Source organism: Armigeres subalbatus, chromosome 1 (genome assembly GCF_024139115.2).
Source record: "Armigeres subalbatus isolate Guangzhou_Male chromosome 1, GZ_Asu_2, whole genome shotgun sequence".
Lineage (NCBI taxonomy): Eukaryota > Metazoa > Arthropoda > Insecta > Diptera > Culicidae > Armigeres > Armigeres subalbatus.
In genome coordinates this window covers 115069179-115093582 of record NC_085139.1, presented here as the reverse complement: position 1 = coordinate 115093582, position 24404 = coordinate 115069179, and the positions used below count along the sequence as shown (strand labels likewise).

The 24404-nt window shown below is 41.3% G+C and overlaps 3 protein-coding genes and 1 long non-coding RNA gene across 4 annotated transcripts in view; 3 read left to right on the top strand and 1 right to left on the bottom strand.

Annotated features, from left to right (window-relative positions):
• The window catches only part of LOC134205649 (uncharacterized), a 363787-nt gene that overhangs the window by 76825 nt on the left and 262558 nt on the right, over positions 1-24404 (top strand). The gene's annotated exons all lie outside the window — the stretch shown is intronic.
• LOC134205639 (omega-amidase NIT2-like) lies at positions 211-1695 on the top strand. Its single transcript, XM_062681078.1, has 2 exons — positions 211-601; positions 661-1695. The coding sequence occupies exons 1-2, from the start codon at positions 583-585 to the stop codon at positions 1497-1499; spliced, it is 858 nt and encodes a 285-aa protein (XP_062537062.1). The 5' UTR covers positions 211-582; the 3' UTR covers positions 1500-1695.
• Positions 12076-13176, bottom strand: LOC134205633 (omega-amidase NIT2-like). The gene has a single exon (XM_062681066.1). It carries the CDS (start codon positions 13113-13115, stop codon positions 12279-12281), a length of 837 nt encoding a protein of 278 aa, XP_062537050.1. The 5' UTR covers positions 13116-13176; the 3' UTR covers positions 12076-12278.
• On the top strand, positions 22815-23922 carry LOC134205630 (omega-amidase NIT2-like). The gene is made up of 2 exons (XM_062681051.1): positions 22815-23295; positions 23376-23922. The coding sequence occupies exons 1-2, from the start codon at positions 22957-22959 to the stop codon at positions 23865-23867; spliced, it is 831 nt and encodes a 276-aa protein (XP_062537035.1). The 5' UTR covers positions 22815-22956; the 3' UTR covers positions 23868-23922.

Genomic DNA, 24404 nt, shown 5'->3' with positions numbered 1-24404 from the left:
CTTGTTGTGTGCACACATTAAAGTATTCGGCATTAGTTCGGTGCGGCACATCGTATGTATAGTAACAGGTATGCTATTAATATTATTTAGTACGTGTTATTATTGTGTTTTTAAAAAAGGTATTTTTTCTCTCGGAAACTTTTCTCTTTCTTACTTATAATTCAATTTAGTTTCAGAAACCGACGTACTAGAGGCTAACTTGAGTTTACCAATTCAGAATAGGAAATAGACGAGACGGCTTGAATGTCCTTTAATTTGTATTTTGATGCTGTGGACTTATTTCAATATAAGATTTTTTTCTAAATTATAAAGAAATTGTTTTTATAATACGTTCAAGTATATGCATTGGAAATTTAATAGGTTACTATTCTTGTGCATACACTTTCTTATCAATACAACAATTTACCTGCTTTTCAACATCCTTTGATAAGCAGAAAAACAACAAACCGCAACTGATAAAGCTGCTACGGCTGCTACATGATCTTCGGCGAACATTGCTATTCACACAAGCAGCCTTATTTAAATAAATCTGATAGCTATCCCGATAAGAGCGCGTAGTTTGACAAAAAGCGCACTCAGACAATGCTCAAAATGGCAAAAGGTTCGTACGTACGTCACTTATTTCTTTTTCCTTAATTATTCCACATTTGCAATCCGCAGCCGGCTTCCGAATCGCTCTTCTTCAACTGAAGGTTGGACCCAACAAGGCCGAAAATGTGGCCAATGCCGTCAGTCGCATCCGTTCGGTAGTGAAGGACAACGGAGCACGGGTGGTGGCCCTTCCAGAGTGCTTCAATTCTCCGTACGGAACGCAACATTTCGCTGAATATGCCGAAGAAGTCCCGGACGGTGAGACCAGTCGCAGTTTGTCGGCTGTGGCCAAAGAGCTTGGAATATATTTGATTGGGGGTACCATCCCGGAGCGAAACAAAACCGAGAACAAAATTTATAATACTTGCACCGTGTGGTCACCGGAGGGTAATTTGATGGCGACGTACCGGAAAATTCATTTGTTCGATATTAACATCCCCGGCGGAATCACGTTTCGCGAGTCGGACGTCCTCACTGGAGGTAGGGAGTTGGCCATTGTCCCAATCGATGGCGTCAAAATTGGCATTGGAATTTGCTACGACATTCGGTTCGATGAGCTGGCCCGTCTCTACCGCAACCAGGGCTGCGACATGCTGATCTACCCGGGCGCATTCAACATGAAAACCGGCCCACTTCACTGGGAACTGCTCGCGCGAGCCAGAGCCAACGATACTCAGTCGTACATCGCAACGATTTCGCCCGCACGGGATGCCGGAGCCGGTTATATCGCATGGGGACATTCGATGGTTGTGGATCCGTGGGCAAAAATAGTCGCATCGGCGAAGGAGGGCGAAGAAACGGTTCTGGCAGATTTGGACTTTGAAAAGGTGGATCAAGTGCGGGCCCAGATTCCAATATTCCAGCAAAGACGAACCGATTTATATAATACTACGCAGCAGAAAAGTTAACCGAGCGGTGAAATACGGGAAATGGTTTCTTCTACTGACCACGTTTCCTAACTAGCTTGAACATTTACAACCAAGGCAGTGTTGGAGTTTGAGAGAGTTTGATCAACAAAAATCTCCCTGTCATTATTAGAATCCTAATTAGTTTTGTCATGAAAGAAATATGGTAAATATATTCCTGTGGATGCATTTTCAATAACCTCTGTTTTTTGTTATTATTAAAAAAATTGTGGAATTTTTTAATGAATCGGATAACCACGTCGCTGGCCACGACTATCATGTAGTTGTAGAGGTAGTTTTGGCCATCAAGTTGATAATTTAAGCTCACGCAAATTGGTAATGGTGGGCACAGTTGGCGAGAGAAGTCTTTGTTTACTTTTTGTTTGACCAGATATATTTTGTGCCAGCGCGGAACATTTTTTTAAAAATCCTTGTGTTACGGGTTAAGTTCTACCAAGACAGATTCTGCGAATATTAGCTATCGTGCTCGTCCACGGTTTGCGGTTGCCGGTTGGCATAGTCCTCCTGGGCATTGGCGTAAATAAGGGGGGGCCTGGTCCCCTCCAGACCTACTTGTGCCCCCCCCCCCCCCAAAAATTTTGAAAAGTAATTCCAACTTTGTCAGTTTTATTTCATTTACATATTTCCTACATATTTCTTAATTTTAATTATGATATAGAATTCATATAATAACATATTTTTTGTTGCGTTATCACATCTATGACCATTTGTTCAGCAAAGCATCGAAATATTTAAGTTGGACCCCCGGGAACATTTTCTCGATTTTTAAGCTAAAATTAATGCCGCTTCTAATTCAGTTGCTAGCATAAAATAGTACACATGTACACAAATCCGGTCAATGAAATTTCGAACGACCATTCTTTCGAAAATCTTTGAGTTAATCGCAAGGTATGCCGCAAAACAGTTGATCAAATTCATATGGAGCTTTTTGCTCTCTTTATATAATTCTGGCACAGAAAGATATAAAATTATAAAACTTAAGAATCTTTGTTACAATGGGCAACATCCACAAATTACGTCACGCTTAGAGGGGGGAGGGGGGGTTGACTGAAGTGTGACAATCCATACAAAAATTTTCAATGATTCATACAAAAAGTGTGACATAGGGGGGAGGGGGGGTTGAAAATGTCCAATTTTTGCGTTACGTAATTAATGGATCTTCCCATGACAGAAAAATCAACAACGCATTCCATTGAAAGTATTAGGACAAAACTTAGGCAACCTTCGCACTCACAACAGAGATTTCATTAAAGAAATATTTGTATAATCCTCAAAAGATCTTGTTCCATTTATTTTTTTGGCGATTTCATAAGGATCATCGGAAAACTCTTTTGTGCCTGCTGTAGTTAGAATTTTGATAAAAAAAATAGATTTAGAAACCAGTTCGTATCAGAAAACATTTCTTTTGTAGCACAATTCAGATCGATTTGGCTGCTTCTCAAGTCTCCTTGATTTTTGCAGAGAAATCTCTCACCTATTCAGAAAACCATAATAAAGCCTCTTCTTAACGTCAGTAACTACAAAAACCCTATGTTATTCTGGAATTTGATTTACGACTCATAATTTTATGACTCATGGAATTTATGACTCATAAAAAACACTTTAGGATTCCAAATTTGTGTTCATCGGTACTTAACTATTTCAGCACATAGCATACATTTTGAAATTGCATGAATACTTATATTAATTATGACAAAATTTCGTGGAATTTATTCCACATCTAAAGAGTTTCAAAAATTTCAAGTTTCAAAAAATCGAGATCTTTATGCATTAAGTAATCATGGAAATGCTTGAAAACTTTCAGAAATATACTCATATCGAATTTCATTTATAGATAATTCGAAGAAGATTCTTGAATCTTAGATTACACACTTATCCACATTTAGTAACATGGAGAAGACAAGTTGACACAGACACAGCGTTTTGAAGCAATCACAGCATCATTGGAAATCAATTGTATTATTTGCGATTTTTTTATGTTAGTTCTAGGACGAATGAGCGATAAACTTAGTCAAACAATTTCTATTGCAATCCATGCGCACAGTGCTTTAAATCGCCTTTGAAAATTACATCCCACCAGCTGGTGCCATGGCCCCCCCTAGACCGAGACTCTAGTTACGCCTATGCTCCTGGGCATTGTCACGTCCCGTGCTCGTATTCTTCTTCTTCTTATTGGCATTACATCCCCACACTGGGACAGAGCCGCCTCGCAGCTTAGTGTTTATTGAGCACTTTCACAGTTATTGACTGCGAGGTTTCTAAGCCAGGTTACCATTTTTGCATTCGTATATCATGAGGCTAGCACGATGATGCTTTTATGCCCAGGGAAGTCGAGACAATTTCCAATCCGAAAATTGCCTAGACCGGCACCGGGAATCGAAACCAGCCACCCTCATCATGGTCTTACTTAGTAGCCGCGCGTCTTACCGCACGGCTAAGGAGGGCCCCACGTATTAGGACATCGCATAGCTCATCACCACTAAGGCCTAGTGTATGATTTTCCCACAGTAGTGATTCTTCCAGCAGTTCTGGGTCGAGCTGCGAGGTAAGCGATCCTAGATCAGCTTTACTGACCCGCCTTGTGGTTATGTTGGGGATAAAGCTGACCATAAAATGTGTTTCCTAATCACTAGCAGTATACCCTTCGTGAACCCTCCATTCAGGCTCTACGTCCATCTCGCGCTGCAGGAGGCCACATCGATGCATGACTCGCCATTCGGTCCTCTGTACGTTGACGTTCAGCAGGACTACGCTCAGTACCGCTAGAGACTCTAGCAGGATATGACCTCTAGCGTTAGTGAACCGAGAGGCCCAATCCACTGCCCACGCGTTGAAGTCATCTGCTACAACTAATGGTTTGCCAGTTAGTCTCGCTACAAGGCTATCTAACACCCTAGTATACTGCTCTATGCTCCATCTTGGAGGACAGTAGCAGCTACAAAAGTAAACTCCGTTTACCTTTGCTATAACAAAACCCTCATCATCAGGAGATGACACTATCTCCTGGATGGGGTACCTCCCGCAAGTCCAGATGGTCACTATTCCGGACTTATCCGCAACCCAACTGCTATGTTTAGCAGGGATGCGATAAGGGTCGGACAGCAAGGCAACATCAGTCTTATTCCCACGTACCGACTGTTGTAGCAGCGATTGCGCTGCCTCGCAGTGGATGAGATTTAGCTAAGCTACTTGCTTGACCGAGCCCGTATGGAGGCCGGATAGGCCTGCCCACCGGATGGGTGTTTGTTGTCTGCGCCAGGACCATGGGCGTAGCCAGGATTTCGAGAAGGGGGGGGCCAACTTTTTTGGTCTTCTAAATCGTAGTTTTATAGTAGTTTTATAAAAACACATGAATGTTAACACATGAAACCAAATCAAAACAATAATGATTAAAACAATAATGGATTTAAAAATGCGTGATTTATTGCTCATCAGATATTTTTAAATAATGTGAAAAAAATATTAACGAACTTAATATTCAGAAAGAATATAAAATCGGCTATAAAAATTATTATAAAATTCCATAAGTTTAAGATAACTAGAACCATACATCTGAATTTCTAAACAAATTCTCTCTGAAATAATATTTATTATAAAATAGGCAGAAAAATCAATATGCAAGCTTTCTCCAGGAATCCCTTCGACAATTGCTCCTGGCATTATATCCGAAATTTTATCAGGGATTCTTTAGGAATGCCTCCAGAAACTTCTTTGGCAGTGTCTTCAGGAATTCCACCATAAGTTTTGCAGGGAATTGATCCGAAAATTCCACCATTATTTACTCCAAGAAAATCTTCACGAACTTCTTTATAAGTTCAGCAGAATTCCCTGCAATAATTCAAATACTTTCGTGCTGTTTCCCATAATTTTAAAGAATAAGAATATTCCGTGGAAATTTTGCAGAATTGCCAGTAAACATTCCTGAGAATTTCACAAAAAATCTTCGAATTTCTTGTGTAAATTCCATAACATTTTCCGTGAATTGCTCGAATAATTTCTTATGAAAATTTGAAAGAATTTCTCCAGGAATTCCGAAAATTTATACGGAAATTATACCTAAAATGAAATCAACGATGGAATTTTCGGAGGAATTCCTAGATTAATTCGCAATGAAATCCTGAAAGAATTCCGGCGAAAACTTCAAGATTTCCAATGGGAGATCCTCCAGGAGTTTCTCCGAAAATTCCTCCAGGAGTACCACCGGCATTTCCACCAAGAATTTCTCTAGGATTTCCTTTGAGAATTATTCCGGTAGTTCTATCGGCAGTTTATCTGAAAATTCTTCCGGGAATTTCAGCAGAAATGGAATTTTTTAGGCTTCTCCAGGAATTTATATAGATTTTCCACCAGAAGCTCCTCCGAGAATTTCTCTGTGAGCTCCTCAGGGAATTCTCCGGGAGGTCCTCTGATGATGATGATGGTCCAGTTACAAACCCCAATAAAGGTTTCAGCTAGACGCGATTTGTCTATTAGATTAATTCTCTTGTTTCCGAGAATGCTTCTGGTAGTTTCCCCGGGGTTCCTTTGAAAATTCTCCCGGGAGTTTCTTCAGAAATTCTTCCAAAAAATTCCTTCGAGAGTTCCTCCGGGAATTCCACCAGCAATTCATCCGGGAGTTTCTCCGGAAATTTCTCCGGGAGTTCCACCAGAAGCTATTCCAGGAAATTATTCAGGCTTTTTTCAGGAAATCATTTAGGCTTTTTGCAGAAATTAAGCTGGAAATTCCTCCCAAAGTTCTTCCGATAGTTTCTCTGGGAGCTCATCCGAGAGGTCCTCTAGGAATTCTCTAGGAGTTCCTCCTGAAATTCCTCCGGGAGTGCTTGCGGGAGATCTTACAGGAGCTCCTCTGGCAGTTCCTTCGGGAATTCCTCCGGGAGATCCACCAGCAGTTTCTACGAGAATCCATCCGGGAGTTTCACCGGCAGTTTCTCCAGGTGTTTCTCTGAAAAGGAACTCCTGGAGGAACTCCCAGAGTAATTTCCAGAGGAACTCCCGGGGGATTTTCTATAGGAATTTCCGGAGAAATTATCAGAGGAATTCTCGGAGGAACTGCCGGTGGAACTTCTGGAGGAATTTATTGAAGAAATTCAGGAAGAATTTCCGGAGGAAATCCTGAAGGAACTCTCGTAAGAATTCTAGGATGAACTCCCAAAGGAACTTCCGTAAGAATTCCAGGAGGAACTCCTGAAAGAATTCTTAAAAGAACCTCCCGGAGGAATTCCTGTAAGAACTCCCAGAGAAATTCTCCGAGGAACTTCTGGAGGATTTTGTAGATAAATGCCTAAAGAAATGCTAAATGAATTCCTGGAAGAAATCCTAATTTAATTTCCGAAGGAACTACTGGTGGAACTTCAGAGGAACATCCGGTGGAATACCCTAGAGGAAGAGAAAAAATATTTCTGAAGGAACTTCCGAAATCCCATTTCCCGTGAAATTCCTGCAAAATTTCGTCCAGGAATTCCCTGTAAAGTTCCTGGAGCTATTACCGGAGAATTTCTTGGAAAAACTCCTGGAAGAACTCCCGGAGAAACTCCCAGAAGCACTTCCGGAGGAATTCCCACATGCAAGTCCTGAAATAATTCTTAGAGAAGTTCCTAAAGGAATTTCCGAAAAAAATATCTGAAGGATTCCCAGAAAAATACCAGGAATTAATGCAGAAATTCCCAGATGAAATCCTGAAAGTGTTCCCAGATGAATAGCTGAAAAAAAATCCCTGCGGATTGTTCCGAAGAAATTTCTGGAAGAACTATTGGAATTCTAGTACACTTCCGGAGAAATTCCTGAAGGAATTCCTGGAGAAGTACCTGAAGAAACTCCCGGAAAAAATACCTATAAGAAAGGAGAAATTCATGAAGATATTTCTAGAGGATTTCTTGAAGGATATTCTGAAGTAATTGCGAAAAGAATTCCAGATTGGAATGCTAGATGATTTCGCTATTGAATGTTTGGAGGTATTCCCGGAAAATTTCCTGGAAGTAATCCCGGAGGAATTAAAGGAAGAGTTCCAAGAGGAATGCCCGGAGAAGTTCCTAGAAGAATTTCCGAAGGATTTTCTTATAGATTTACAAGTGAAATTATGGAGCTAAATCGAAGGATTTCCGTCATAAATCTTTGAAAAAACTTCTGGTAGAATTTTGGGAAGAGATTCCGTATGTATTCTTGACGGAAATCTCGAATGCATGCCTGAAGGAAATGCCGGATTCTTCCTGAAGAGAGAATAGCCGAAGAAATATCTAGAAGTAAATCGAAATGTTTCGAGTTGTTTTGAACTTTCAAATATTATGGATCCTGGATGCCCTAATAAGTTTTGGGAATCTTTTGAATTTCAACCACCTATTTCTGTATATAATTGGATCGTAAAGTGAACATGTTTGAGGGAATTCATTTCAGTACCCGTTCAATCTTTCCACAATTTAGGGGGGGGGGCGACGGCCCCCCCCCTGCCCCCCCTTGGCTACGCCCTTGGCCAGGACCACAGATCAAACACATCGGTGTGAGCCTTGTGACCTTTAGCTCCACACCTCCGGCAAAGCCAACTCCGATCAGAACCTTTGCAGTCATGTGACTTCGAAGCACTTGAAGCAGGTTGTTATTTTGCGCTCACCGAGCATTCCGACCAACCCACCTTCAGCTTGGCCTTATCCAGTACCTTCTAGACGTCAGCCACAGATACCTGGAATGAGGCAACCTGCGTTCCAGCATAACCTTTCCGCAACCAAATCGCAGTATCCTGGATTTTAACGCCACTCTGATCTCTCAGTGCAGCTACCAGCTCACCGGCTTCGGAAATTTCCTTCAGGTCTCGGCATTGGATTACCTCTACTGGGCATATGGCTCTCACCTGAACCGCATCACCCAGCACCTCTTCTGTCAACTTTTTATACGCGGAACTCTTCCGCGCAGCATCCCGCTTCACGACGAGGATCATCTCGCCCTTCTGCGTTCTGCGGATGCAGTTGACATCATCCACTAGGTCAGTAAGCTTTTTTATCGCCCCGCAAAGCCAAAGAACGTTAGAATAGCTCTAATCATTAGCCTTGACGATAATTGCTTTGCCTCTGTCCTTCCTGCCATTACCATTGGAAGATGTGCCCATTCATCTACGGGCGATCCCCTTCTTGGTCAAAGGCGCCTTCGCCTCCTTTACTACTTTTCGCTCCTTCTTCGCCTTTTTGGGATTCACAACTTCCATCCAGGGCAAGCCTTCCTCCCGGCGAGCTTCGATAGTCCTCGTAGAAGGAGGAACTGGTTTCCGTCGTTCCTTTGGGTTGGCAACCTGCCCAACCTTCTCCCGTCGGATCTTAGTAGGCTTCTTCTCGTGCAATACCGGCTTTGCGCTAGCTCCCTTTAGGTCGGTTGCCATACTGACCTTACTAAGCTTTGGAGTTGCTCCAGTAACAGCCATGAGTCTTCGGAGTTCTGCAGTCTGGCTTTCTGTTCCTCCGGGAATTCCTCCGGAAGTTCCTCCGGGAATTCCTCCGGAAGTTCCTCCGGGAATTCCTCCGGAAGTTCCTCCGGGAATTCCTCCGGAAGTTCCTCCGGGAATTCCTCCGGAAGTTCCTCCGGGAATTCCTCCGGAAGTTCCTCCGGGAATTCCTCGGAAGTTCCTCCGGAATTCCTCCGGAAGTTCCTCCGGAATTCCTCCGGAAGTTCCTCCGGGAATTCCTCCGAAGTTCCTCCGAATTCCTCCGGAAGTTCCTCCGGGAATTCCTCCGGAAGTTCCTCCGAATTCCTCCGGAAGTTCCTCCGGAATTCCTCCGGAAGTTCCTCCGGAATTCCTCCGAAGTTCCTCCGGAATTCCTCCGGAAGTTCCTCCGAATTCCTCCGGAAGTTCCTCCGGGAATTCCTCCGGAAGTTCCTCCGGGAATTCCTCCGGAAGTTCCTCCGGGAATTCCTCCGGAAGTTCCTCCGGGAATTCCTCCGGAAGTTCCTCCGGGAATTCCTCCCGAAGTTCCTCCGGGAATTCCTCCGGGAATTCTTCCGGAAGTTCCTCCGGGAATTCTTCCGGAAGTTCCTCCGGGAATTCCTCCGGAAGTTCCTCCCGGAATTCCTCCGGAAGCTCCTCCCGGAATTCCTCCGGAAGTTCCTCCGGGAATTCCTCCGAAAGTTCCTCCGGGAATTCCTCCGGAAGTTCCTCCCGGAATTCCTCCGGAAGTTCCTCCGGGAATTCCTCCGGAAGTTCCTCCGGGAATTCCTCCGGAAGTTCCTCCGGGAATTCCTCCGGAAGTTCCTCCGGGAATTCCTTCGGAAGTTCCTCCGGGAATTCCTTCGGAAGTTCCTCCGGGAATTCCTTCGGAAGTTCCTCCGGGAATTCCTTCGGAAGTTCCTCCGGGAATTCCTTCGGAAGTTCCGCCGGGAATTCCTTCGGAAGTTCCGCCGGGAATTCCTCCGGAAGTTCCTCCGGAAGTTCCTCCGGAATTCCTTCGGAAGTTCCACCGGGAATTCCTCCGGAAGTTCCACCGGGAATTGCTCCGGAAGTTCCACCGGGAATTGCTCCGGAAGATCCTCCGGGAATTCCTCCGGAAGTTCCTCCGGGAATTCCTCCGGAAGTTCCTCCGGGAGTTCCTCCGGGAGTTCCCCCGGGAATTCCTCCGGAAGTTCCTCCGGGAATTCCTCCGGAAGTTCCTCCGGGAATTCCTCCGGAAGTTCCTCCGGGAATTCCTCCGGAAGTTCCTCCGGATTCCTCCGGAAGTTCCTCCGAATTCCTCCGGAAGTTCCTCCAGGAATTCCTCGGAAGTTCCTCCGGGAATTCCTCCGGAAGTTCCTCCGGGAATTCCTCCGGAAGTTCCTCAGGAATTCCTCCGGAAGTTCCTCCAGGAATTCCTCCGGAAGTTCCTCCGAATTCCTCCGGAAGTTCCTCCGAATTCCTCCGGAAGTTCCTCCAGGAATTCCTCCGGAAGTTCCTCCAGGAATTCCTCCGGAAGTTCCTCCAGGAATTCCTCCGGAAGTTCCTCCAGGAATTCCTCCGGAAGTTCCTCCAGGAATTCCTCCGGAAGTTCCCCCGGGAATTCCTCCGGAAGTTCCCCCGGGAATTCCTCCGGAAGTTCCCCCGGGAATTCCTCCGGAAGTTCCCCCGGGAATTCCTCCGGAAGTTCCCCCGGGAATTCCTCCGGAAGTTCCCCCGGGAATTCCTCCGGAAGTTCCCCCGGGAATTCCTCCGGAAGCTCCCCCGGGAATTCCTCCGGAAGTTCCCCCGGGAATTCCTCCGGAAGTTCCCCCGGGAATTCCTCCGGAAGTTCCCCCGGGAATTCCTCCGGAAGTTCCCCCGGGAATTCCTCCGGAATTACTCCGGAAGTTCCCCCGGAATTCCTCCGGAAGTTCCGCCGGAATTTCTGTGAAAGTTCCGCCGGAATTCCTGTGCAAGTTCCCCCGGAATTCCTCCGAAAGCTCCTTCGGAATTCCTCCGGAAGCTCCTTCGGAATTCCTCCGGATGTTCCCCCGGAATTCCTCCGTAAGTTCCTCCGGGAATTCCTCCGGAAGTTCCTCCGGGAATTCCTCCGGAAGTTCCTCCGGGAATTCCTCCGGAAGTTCCTCCGGGAATTCCTCCGGAAGTTCCTCCGTGAATTCCTCCGGGAATGTCGGAGGTTTGCCATTGCTAAACCAGATTACCGAACGCTCGGTAGTTCATTCGTTTCTCGAACGTTAAGTTGTTGAGAATTCGATAAATTTCAATTTATAACTGAAGTCGGTGGTTAGGTGAATCACACAGCGTTTGGGATACCGCTGGAAATGGGCTATGGCTTAGAAAATCAAAAAAGCACTTCTTAAAGACCGGTAGGAAAATAGTTTGTAATTTGGAGTACCCGAAGGGAACAGCTGTAATATTAAAATATTTTAATTCAAGTGTCCCCTGAAGACCCATGAACTGGAAAATGTGTTCGTAATTAGAATCAAAACGGTAATTGTTTTAAAATGTTGGTTAAAGTATTAAAAGGCTTTGCCTTAAATAATGTCGCAATCACTTTTTGATAGTGATTTTTCATACAAATGTACCAAAGCACAAAACAAATTTTCATTCGTGAAAAATTTATAAAAAGGACTGGTTTATTTTTTATCATTTCACTTACTAACTCAAGAGCAGCCAACTGATAGTGTGATGCCTAGGCCCTAAGCAAAGATGGCAGCTTCTTGCCATCTTTGCCCAACGCATATCTTAAATTTATACAATACTTTAATTAACAATTTTTGATAAACCCACAAGTTTTATTACAACAAAAATGTCTTGAAATAATGTTGTAGCGGAAAATGAACCATAGCTAGCTAGAAACTGTTGGTAACTGTCAGAGAAATTTGATCAAATTCCCTCGAGCAGTGATTGGAGTCATTCAACTACATTATTGGAATACCTATCTATAAAACTACAATCAAATGGTGTAATTAAATGAGATGGTACTAACTTTCCTTACGGCAAGTGAACTATTTAAGTTTATGTAAAAATAATACTTTTGATTCCAGGTGAATTGAGGTAGCAATGTCTTTAGATGGACCACATGCTTAGTAATGCAATTGCATAATGTAGCGGCAGATGTTTTCTATTTTTACAAATAAATATAGAGTTAGTTTTCATAATGATGCAAAAGTAGCCATGATGTTTATTCATTATTATTATTCCTATTTTGTATACAATTTCACGTCTTTTAAACACATATGACAACCTTTTTTGAATTGATGTGTCAGCCCCTTCTAATCTCAAGTCTCATTTCAATAAAATTGTGTAGCGATGCATGTTCATACAAATTTTCACAACATACTACACACGTTTTATTTCTTGCACACCACTTCGTACACATCGGCCCTCTTCTGTTTCTGAGTCGGAATCTGCCGTCTAATGGAATCACGCAAACCCATATCCAGATTCACTATCAGCATCTCGGGTCCTTCCTTGGCACGACTCAAAACCCGACCCCAGGGATCGCAAACCGTTGAGTACCCGTAGGCTACATAATCCTTGGTTGTATCCCTCGCCGGAGCGCAAAGTGCCACAAACATTCCATTATCCAAAGCACGAGCCTGAGCGATCAGTTCGAAATGCATCGGTCCTGTGTAGGTGTCGAAGGCCGAAGGGTAGATCATCAGATCGCAGCCACGATTTCGATAGACGGTTGCCAACTCCGGAAACCGTTGGTCATAGCAGATTCCAACGCCTATTTTCACTTCACCAACGTTGAATGTCAGGAACTCATTTCCCGGTGTGAGAACGCTGGACTCCTTGAAGGTACACGTTCCGGGGATGTCCATATCGAAGAGATGCATTTTGCGATACTTTCCGATGAATTCCCCTTTGGGACCCCACACGGGACAGGTGTTAAACAGCTTTCCGCTTTCAACTTCTGGATATGTTCCACCGATCAGAGTGATCCCCAGCTCGCCAGAAATCTTCGACAGTGCTTTTGATGTTTCTCCATTGGGAATTTGTTCGGCCGACCGGGGGAACTCCTTGGTACAGTAGGTGGAGTTCCAGCATTCTGGCAATATAACGAGTTTGGCACCCTTGTCCTTGGCGGCGATACGGATCTGGTTGATGGCATTTGTGATTGCTGCCTGTTTCGTTGGGAAACTGTCCAACTGGATCAGAGCGATTTTGAGCTGGACAGCCATGATGACGGAATGGATGTTTTTGAGCTTACAGATGGAAGAAAACTGTAGATTGTTTGCAAAACAGCCGGCCATAAATACTAGTTTGTTATCATCTTGCATTGGCTGTATGAAACGGGAGCGACCAATCGTGCTGATTTGAATGGCCGGGTAGTTAATATTAATTCTCATATTAACCTTAAAGGAAAGCGGACACTGTCGTTTGCTGTTATTAATTTATAGAGCAAATCGTCCTATTGTGGATCTACAAATAACGAATTTAATTAGAAATCAGAATAATTCATCCAGGGAAGCTGGTAGCGAAAAATAGTTAGTGAGAAATGGGGATAATAGCAAATAACTATACATCATCGTTGTCTTATAGTACCCACTATTGGAAAATTACTCTAAGTTCTTGAAAATTAATACTAAATGCTGTTACATGCTCTCGTCCCATGACTGCATATTCCTATTAGAATTTGGGCTGGTATTCATTTTAGCACTTTAACTGCCTCGCTTTACACAATTTATTTTGTGACAAGCAGTTTGATACTAAGGATGTCAAAATCCTTTCAGACCGAATCGAGGGTTGAACTCGTTACGTCTGGTTTGACATTGGGCAAGCCTTTGCCGGCCAAGACATCTGGAGACCCATACAGTAAATTCATAGTTAAGAATTGCTCTTTGCAGTTCGCTAAAATATAAACCGGCTATATAGGAGAACGGTTCGCCACTTCATCTCATAGCTCCTGTTTCCGTCCCATCAAAAACAAAGCAATGGAAAGGAATTTGGTTTGTTTATTATTCCCGAGAAGATTTTTTCAGCAGTGAGCACGCATGTTGACAAAAAGAAGCGACGAATTTGGTGCCGTATTTCTTTGTTTAGCGATTAGATGGATATATGTACAGTGAGATGGAGATCGGAACAGTTCCCCTATTTAAATATGATAATGCTTGTAGCAAAACGTTAATTACATAGTTTGAATTTGCATCTAGTCGTTAGCTGATCTATTATCATGTGGAATATGTGACGATATGAATCACTTTTATATTCTCATTTTAACTAACTTCAATGGTAATTGATGTAGTTGAAGCTGTATATGGTTCAGTATGGAGTGTTGAAATCCTTATCTACTTGCTTAATCGCACATTATCAACGTGATAGCTGCAAGATATGTACATGAGATCAAGAATTGCTCATATTAAATACTAATTTCGACGATGTGAAATTAAAGAAGCTGGAAGTAATATTATATTTGGCCTTGTTGTAATTCAGACGAATGAATTACAGCTTCGAAGCCATGCTGAAGGTGGCTGGATTTAAACCAGTTTTGTTGAACCTCAAGCACTTGATTCATAAAAAGGCGCCATTATGCAGACAGCTATATAAATATACAAAACCTGGCCACGTCTTTCACTGGCAACCTCGGAATCATCCTTGCTCCACCCAAGTACCGTCAGATATCTTGAAGGAGGTGAGTATCACCTGTTGATTTCTCCCCTTTTGCTACCAAGAGTCTACCCACGCTCGCTTGTCCGGGATCAGTCGCAAGTTGTGGAAAAGGACGGTCCAGTCACTGTTTTTCTTGCTAGAAGGATCAATCAGATGGTAATGAACAAACTATTCGAAGGGAGAAAACCTGGTATCAACAGATTCTTGCAATATTGACGCAATAAAGATTTCCGATTCCATCTCATCATACTTTCCCGCTACTTCAGGTGTACCACAGGGTAGCCACCTAGGGCCGGTAATTTTCCTAGTTTATCTCAACGACGTTCATCAGCTTATAAGATCATTTAAGTTGTACTTTGCTGACGATTTCAAACTTCACTGGATTGTTAATGACGCTTCTGATGCCTATTTCTTGTAAACTCAGCTGATATGCAAATATTTGTATTTTCACAGATAGTCAAGCGGCACTCAAAGCGTTGAGTAGCTTTAAATGTACGTCAAAACTTGTCTGGGACTGTATTCTTTGATTGCGAAAGGTGTGCCAAGAGAACTCCGTAAATCTGTACTGGGTTCCAGGGCACTGTGGCATTGGAGGAAAAGGCAGACGAGCTTGCGAAACGAGGTTCAAATACACAGTTTATTTTCCCAGAACCTTTCTGCGGTATATCATACTGTACCAGAAAAATGGAATTAAAATCCTGGGAAGCACAAAGGTTGATGACCAATTGGTTGGTTGCCGAAAAGTGTGCTCAATCAAAGAGATTTATAATTCCCAATGTTAAAGTAACCGAAAAGCTCTTAGAGCTCAGCAAGAGAGCTCTTTGCATCTTCACTGGCCTAATAACCACTGCCCGAGCAGATATCACTTGAAAAATATTGGCCAGTTTCAGAATGATATCTGTCGTTTGGGACACATGGAACGCGAAATCTCGTAACATCTGTTTTGCAGTTGTGATGCATTGTACAAGGGTAGATCTAAATTTCTTAATAGTGGCTTTATGCAACCAGGAGATATTTGGACTGCAAATCCTGGAAAGGTAGTGGGTTTATTAACTCAATTATACCGGACTGGGAAAATACGCGTCTTAAGTTGTTTACTTGACAAATGGTGATCAACCTAGAAGATGTGAATAGTTAATAGTAATCAGGGGTATACCACAAAAGTTCAACTCAATGGACGCAGTGGTTCTACGCCCCAACAAAAAAAAAAAAAAAGGAAAAAAAACTCAGCTTGACGTGTTTATCGATTGGTGTGAGATAACAACGAAACTTAAAAAAGAATGCGTCGTTAAGGATCTAGGCGTACTATTAGATTCAAAACTATCTTTCAACGATCATGTCGCTTTCGTGTCCTCCAAAGCTTCTAAGATGCTTGGTTTCATTTTCCGCATATCTAAAGACTTCAAGAATATCCATTGTTTGAAAGCACTGTATTGTTCCTTGGTAAGACCGATTCTAGAATTCTCTTCTGTTGTTTGGGCACCGTATTACCAAAACAGTATATTGCCTATCGAGGCAATCCAACGCAAATTAAATCGGTTCGCGTTACGGCATCTCCATTGGCATGATCCAAACAACCTACCAAGTTACCATGCCCGCTGCAAGCTCATTGGATTAAAGTGGTTGAGCGAGCGTCGGGATACATCCAGGGCATTATTTATTTCCGACCTCTTACAATCAAGAATTTATTTAATGGTGCTGGATTGCGTGGTGAGCACAAATAAGCCCCCCAGAGACGTGAGAAGCTCTTGTTTGCAAAAGCAGTTACACCTTTTTAAAATGTTCCTATTCCTTCAACTTTTTTACAATCTTTAACACTTCTTCCTTCTTTTTTTCCTTCCTTCTCCTTCCTCCTTTCTTTCTTTTTCCTTCTCCCTTCTTCTTTCTACCTTCTCTTTTTTACCTCTTTCTTTTTCCTTCTGCTATCTTTCTTCTTACAACTTCCTTCTTCCTTCTTCTTTTTCTTTCTACTTCATTCCTTCTCTTTTCTACATTTTTCATTCTTTGTATTTCTTTTCTTTTTTTTTTCTGCCATATTTCATATTTGCTCTTTTTTATTCCTTCTAACTTTCACTTCTTCCTTCCCCATGTATATTACTTTCTTCTGCTTTCTTTCTGCTTCGTTCTTCCTTATTTTTTCTTTCTACCTTAATCCGGTTTTCTTATTTTTTCTTTCTACCTTAATCCGGTTTTCTTAATTTTTCTTCCTTCATCCTTCTTCGTTCTTCCTTTTTTCATAACGTTTCTTCCTTTTTCCTTATTTATTCTTCCAGCATTATTCTTTTTTCTTTCTCCCTTCTTTCATCTTTCATTATTCTTTCTAATTCTTTCTTCTTCCTGCTTCCTGCTTCTTCTTTCCATCTCATTTCGTCCTTCTTTCCTCCTTTTTCCTCTATCTGCTTTTTACCTTCTTCAACTTTCCTTCTTCCTTTTTCCGTTTTCCTTTCTTTCTTCCTTCATTCATCTTTTTGTCTTTCTTCTTCCTTCTCCCCCAAACCTTATTTTTTCTTGTATTTTCCTTCTTCTTTCTTTCTATTCCTTCCTTCCTTTTGTTTCTAACCCCTTCTTCTTTTTTCGTTTTCCTTCTTCCTTCTTTCTTTTCCTTAATTCCTACTTTCTTCTTCATTCCTTTTTCTTCCTTCTTTCTTCTTCCTTCTGCTTCTTTCTTCTTCCTTCTTCCTTCTTCCTTTTCCTTCTTCCTACTTCCATCTTCCTTCTTCTTTGTTTCTTCTTCCTTCTCCTTTTTCATTCTTCTATCTTCCTTCTTTTCTTCCTTCTTTCCTTTTGCTACTTCTTTCCTCCTTCTTTTTTTTCTTTTCCTATGTCCTTCTCTCCTTCTTTCTCTTCCACCTTCTTCTTTCTTTTTTTTTTCTTCCATTTTCCTTTCTCTTTCTTCCATTTTCCTTTTCTCTTCATCCCTCCTCCTTTATGTTTCTTTCTTTTCCTTCTTTCTTCTTCTTCTTCCTTTTTCTATTTCCTTCTTTCTCTTCCTTCTACCTTCTTCGTTCCTATGTTTTCCTTCTTCCTTCTTTTCGCTTCCTTCTTTCTTCTTGCATCTTTCTTCTTGAATCTTTCTTCCTCCATCTTTCTTCTTTCGTATTCCTTCTTAATTCTTCCTTCTTTCTTCATTTTTCCTTTTTTCGATCTTCTTTCTTTTTTCTACCTTCCTCGTCTTCCTTCTACCTTCTTTCGTCTTCCTTTTTCTTTCTTCCAACTCGTCCTTCGATCTTTCTATCTCCATCTTCTTATTTTCTTCATCCTTTCTTCTGTCTTTCTTCATCCTTTTTGCCTTTCTCGTATACAAAGTATACGTAAAGGCTATAGGATCACTCCAAAACCGAAGTTTTTATAGAAGGCTCGGAGACCCATAGTGTTATATACCAATCGACTCAGCTCGACGAATTGAGCTGATGTCTGTATGTGTGTGTGTGTGCGAAAATGTTAGACACACTTTTTGGTACTTAACATTATTCGATGTGCTCGCAACATGTTGCAAACGACGCAGTTTGTGGTCTAGTTGTTTCCTATTGAAAATTGAACCGATCGGTCATTGCGTTCCAAAGTTATTAAAAAAACATTGTTTTTTTGCCAAGGGAAAAAAAATTCAAAAAAGAAAAAAAGAATTTTTCATAGCATGCAGCAATGCATGTAAAATGCAAAAGTAAAATCTATCCCCCTAAAGCGCTATTTCGACCTCTTTTATGTGTTTTTCTTATTTTTTTATGCACGAGAAAGGCACTTTCATTCATTTTTTTCCTATTTTCTTCTTCCTTCTTTTATTTTTCATTTTCTTTTTTTCTTCGTCCTTCTTCCTCGTCCTTCTTCCTTCCCCCTTTTTCCTTTTTCCATCTTCCTTCTTATTTTCCTTGATTCTTTATTTTTTCTTTCTCCTCCCCATTTCCTTCTTCCATATTTCATTTTTTCCTTCCTTCTCCATCTTCATTCTTCTTTCTTCCTTCTTTCTTCCTCCTCCATCCTTCTTCTTCCTTCCATACTTATTTTTCCTTCTTCTTTCTTTCTTCTTCCTTCTTCATTCTTCCTTTGACTTCTTCCTTCTTCCTTTTATTTCTTCCTTCTTCCTTCATTCATTTCCCTTCTTCCTTCTTCATTCTTCTTTCTTCCTTCTTACTTCTTCTAACTTCCTTTATTATTTCTTCCTTCTTTTTTCTTCCTTCTTCCACCTTCATTCTTCCTGCTTTTTTAATTTTCCCTTCTTCCTTCTTCCTTTGTTATTTCTACATTTTCTCTTCTTCCTTTCTTCTATCGTCTTCCTTTTCCTTACTCCCTTCTTCCATATTTTTTGTTCCTAATTCTTTCTTCTTTCTTCCTTCTTCCTTTTCATTTTTTCCTTCTTTCTCTACCTTCCTTCTTCTTCCAACTTTTATTATTCCATTGACCTTTTTTCTGCTTCGTTTTCTTCCCTTCTTGTTCCTTCCTTTTTCTTTCTTCTTTCTCGTTTCTTCCCTCTTCCTTGTTCTTCCGTCTTTCTTCTTTCTTCATTCTTTTTTTCTTCTTTCTTTTCCATCTTCCTTGTTCCTATTCCTTCTTCTTCTTTCTTCTCTTTTTTTACCTTCTTCCATCATCCTTCCTTCCTCTTCCTTTTTTCTTCTTATTTTATTCTTCTTTTTCTTACTTCTCCTTTCATCCTTTTTTCTTCTTTCTTCTTCCTTCATCCTTCTTCCTTCTTTCATCTTCCTTTTTCTTTTTTCCCTCATTCTTCTTTTTTCTTCCTTCTTCCTGCTCCCTTTTCCGCAGAACCTTCTTCTCAAACCTTCTTCCTTCCTTTTTCTTTTTTCTTCCTTCTTCTTCTTTTTTTTCTATTTCTTCCTTTCTTTTGCTTCTAACTTCTTCTTCCTCTTTCCTTCTTCTTTTTTTTCTTTTTCCCTTTTCCCTTCTTTCTTCTTCCTCTTTCCTTCTTCCTCCTTCCTTCTTCTTTGTTTCTTCTTCCTTCTTTTTCTTCATTCTTCTATCTTCCTTCTTTTCTTTCTTTTTTCTTCTTCTTTCCTCCTTTTTTCTTTTCCCTTTTCCTATGTCCTTCTCCCCTCTTTTTTATTCCTTCATCCTTTTTTCTCTTACTTTTTTCATCTTCTTGCTTCCATTTTCGTCTTCCTATATCCATCTTTCTTCTTTTTTTTCTTATACTTTCTTCCTTCTTTCTTCGGCTTTCTTCCTTCTTTTCTTCTTCTTTATTTCTTCTTCTCTCTTGCTTTTTTCTGCCTCCTTCTTCCTAATTCCTTATTATTTCTTCCCATTTTCTTCTTTGTGCTTCCATTTTCCTCTGCTTCCTCCTTTCGTCATCGTTCTTCATTCTTCCTTCTCCCTTTTTCTTTCTTCCTTCTCTCTTCTTCCTTCATCCTTCTTCCGTCTTCCTTCTTCCTCTTTCTTCCTCGTTCTTCGATTTTTCCTTCTCATTAGTCTTTCTCCCTTCTTTTTTCATTCTTCTTCCTTCTCTCCTATTCCTTATTTTTTTTTTCCTTTTTCCTTTTTCCTTCTTCCTTTTTCCTTCTTCCTTCTTCCTTCTTCCTTCTTCCTTCTTCCTTCTTCCTTCTTCCTTCTTCCTTCTTCCTTCTTCCTTCTTCCTTCTTCCTTCTTCCTTCTTCCTTCTTCCTTCTTCCTTCTTCCTTCTTTTTTCTGTTTCCTTCTTCTTTCCTTTGGCTTCCTTCTTCCATTTTCCCCTTTCCTTCTTCTTCCTTCCTTATTCCTTCCTCCTTCTTCATTTTTCTTCCTACCAACCTTCTTTTTTCTACCTTCTCCTTTTTCCCTGATTCATTTTTCTTGTTCCTGCTATCATAATCCTATTTCTTTTTAATTTCTTCCTTCTTTCGTATTCATTCTTTTTACACTGTTTTTCTTCTTTCATATTCCTTATTCCTTCTTCCTTTTTACTTCTGCTGTGCTCTTTTTTCCTTCTGCTTTGTTCCTCATTCCTTGTTAAGGCTTCCTTATTTCCTTTTCCTTTTTCCTAGTTTCTTCTCACATGTTTCATTTTCTTATTTGCTTCCTTCTTCTTCTTCTTCTTTCTTTCTTCTTCGTTCTACCATCTTCTTTTTACTTTAATTTTCTTCTTCTTCCTTTTTCTTCCTTCCTTCTTAATTTTTCCTCTTTCTTTTCTATTCATTTCTCTATCTTGTTTGGTTTATTTCTTTTTCATTTTGTTTTCTATCTCTTCCTGCTTCTTCTTCCTTCTTTTTATGCGTTTTGCACTTTTCAACCTATTTACCCTTTTCGTCTTTTTTCTCTTTTTAAAGTTTGTTTTTTGACCTTTTCTCATAGATTCGAACAAAATTACGAAATATTTTGATTTGTACCGATAATCAAAACAAGATGAATATAGGGTTACTGCTCCTGGACTTCATCTCATAGCTCCGATATTCATCCCATTGTTTCATATTTTTTTTGATTTTTTTCAGCAGTGGCATGTTAGCAAAAAGACGAAATTGGTATTTCTTTGTTTAAGTGAAAAGGAAAACTGAGCAGTTCTATTTTTGCAATTCCTGATCATAATACCTCGTTGGATGAACGTACTACTTGTGCTGAAAAAATCATCTTTTTACAATTTGTTGCACAAATTACTATTTCTTAGTTGTGTTTTAATGAGCGATATTATTTTACTCAACAATCAAACATACTTTCCCTATACTAAACTTATATGTTTTAACCGAGATCTCAGCATTCCAACAAACATATTGTTTATCGAGATCTCAATAAAAGTGATGTTTCGGTTGCTGAAATCTGGAAAATATTTTGCAAAGAAACAGTCCTTCCTTCCTCAATGGCTCTACATTCCAATTGGAACTTGGCCTGTTTTTCAACTTAGTATTCTATAAGCATTTCCTCAGTTATTAATTGAAAGATTTTCTATGCCCGCCATTGCATGAGTATGTATCTTGTGTGGCAAGTACAATGGATACACTATGCCCAGGGTGTCGAAAATGTTTCCAACCCGAAAACATCCTAGACCGGACCGAGAATCGAACTCGCCATCTCCGAATTGGCAATCCTACGCCTTTGCTCGCAAGGCTACTGGAGACCCCCAATCAGTACTGAACGAATACTCAGTACTGAACAAAGAATCAGTACTGAACGAAATTTCCTGCGGAAGTTTAATTATAAAAATCACTTAGTTATACCGGAATTCGATTTCATTTATCCATTGCGTTTATACGGTGGGCTTAGGTGTGTATGACACTTGACGAAGCCGAGACTCATTGTCATCACTGATGATTGGTCATTGCCGAAGTCTACGGCTCCATCAACCCTCTACAACAACAACGGATTGGTTGGGCTGAAATTCCGGCGTAAGTTGTCAATGATGACAACAGCAGATTTCCACAGATACACTTTCCAACTATTATTTTCCTATGACGGAGATGTCGAGGATTCCTCAGTCATTAGCAGCAATGAATATCGAACTTATTTTCTTTCACACTTTCCAACTATTATTTTCCTATGACGGAGATGTCGAGGATTCCTCAGTCATTAGCAGCAATGAATATCGAACTTATTTTCTTCACCTAATATTGAATTGACTATGCGGATGTGCTCGGATGTGGTCTTGAATTCATTGAACTCCAAAGCATCTACCTACAGTGAGAATAACTTTCTAATCCCAATCAATTGAGGAGCTGTGCATTTTTGTTGTTTCTCGGCCAAGCACGATTAGCAACTACGAAATGTATAGTCAACGGAGGTAAGATAAGCTTAGCGAATGGTACGCATCTATATGGCAGCCAGATCCGTATGATAAAACTCGATCAAGAGGTTACTGCTGAATTTAACTGCTGACATCAAATTAAACATAACTGATCGGTACTTGTATAGTATATGGATGATATGTATTCATTATGTCATTGCGACAACGTACCTATATTAGACTTCGATGAGATAAGCTGCCTTACAAACGTGTTTCGGAGCTGTTTTGAATTTAAAGAACACAGAATCAAAAATAGTTCACTTCTCCCTACTGTTTGCGCTGTATTATGCATCAACCGTTTCCGCTCATCCGTATCTGCCGGCTATTTACAATCACAAGATCAAAACAAATCAAAAACTCTTCTACCACCTACCGTTTACCATCCGCTGTCGATCTCATATCAGCACACAGAAGCAATAGTAGGTTAGTGATGACCGCTTTATTGAAGCCACTACTCGCGAAAACGCGATTCTCCTTGAGAGAATGAATCCTTTATAAATAACCGTCATGTACACAGCTGATGATGGAAAGCCAACTATGTAAATCGTTATCAGTGCTTGCCAGCACAACCGACTATGCATTTGGGATGATCACCTCACCTACATTCGACTCGGATTCAGTGGGTCATCGCACAATCAAGCGAGCGAGAACTCCATCCAGGCGGTCATTGAAATCCGTTCGGTAAGTGCCAGTAGTAAGCTCGCACTTGCATCGTCAGGATGGTCATCAAAATAGCGCTGATTCAGTTGAAGATCGCTGTACCCAAGGAGAAAGCCCTGAAGAATGCAGTCGACTTGATTCGGATTGCCAAAAAGGAAAAGGGAGCAAATGTGGTGGTACTACCGGAGAGCTTGAACTGCCCGTACAGTGAAAGAAATTTTATGGCAAATGCCGAGGAGATACCTCAAGGTGAGACAAGTCAGGCGTTGAGCAAAGCGGCGCGAGACTTTGGTGTCTTTGTCGTGGGAGGATCTATTGTGGAAAAATGCTGTGGAAAGCTGTATAACACATGTACCGTCTGGGGACCGGACGGAGAGTTAGTGGCAAAGCATCGTGAGGTGAGTTTGGGGATGTATGTGATATTGCTGTGCGGTTATTTTAATACTGATCATGTTTCCATTGCGTGACCTTGGGACAGGTTCATCTCTGCAACACAAACATCCCAGGAAAGTTGGAGATGGAAGAAAGCAAAGTTTTTACGGCGGGTGATAGCTACACAACATTCTGCGTAGGCGAGACCAAAATCGGGCTTGGCATTTGCTGGGACATACGATTTCCGGAATTCGCCAATGCCTACCGTAAAAAAGGATGCGATCTGCTCATATACCCGGCAGTTTATGACGTCTACACAGGGGAACTTCATTGGGAATTGCTTGCCAGATCTCGTGCCTTGGACAATCAAGTGTTTGTGGCATTATGTGCCCCTGCGAGAGATTCGCATGCTGAACTGATTCCTTACGGTCATTCGATGGTCGTGGATCCTTGGGGAAGAGTGATCCAAAAGGGAACGGATTTTCAAGAAATCGTCGTTGCCGACTTAGTGCTCAGGACGTTGCCAGAAGTTAGAGGTCAAATTCCAGTGCTCAAACAGAAGAGAGACGATTTATACGAACTTGTTGTGAAAAAGTAATCGTGATAATTGAACACCGGTTGATAATAAATAGTTTACTTTTAGTACAATCAAACGGCATCTGTGAGTAAAGTCTTCGAAGAAAGGCCATGCAATGAGAGTAATCGAGTTTGGGGCTACTGATGTGTGATCAATGTGCGCAGTCAATGTAGGACTGGTTTTTGTATTACAATAAACAAACGAAAGTGATAATGCGGTAACTGAACTGATTGTGAGTTGCTTTTCTAACAAAATTGAAACCAGGGAACAAAACAAAGATATCAGCAAAGTTGTGCATGATGGAAAAATTATGTTACCATTGGAATACCGAATGACTAAAGCGTGACTGTGTGATGGTTTTTCTGTGAGATGAGAGAAGTCTTTATCGCAAGCCACGGTATACAGAAAACAAGGTAGGCTCGTTAGAAGAATGACACTTCAAATGTGACGCATATTTTATCGCCACATGTTGGAGTACAAAAGTAAGCATGCTGCGACCGTAGAGCATCGTCTCGGTCCAGCTTGTGCGAAGATAGCAGTGACGTCACATGTTTACAT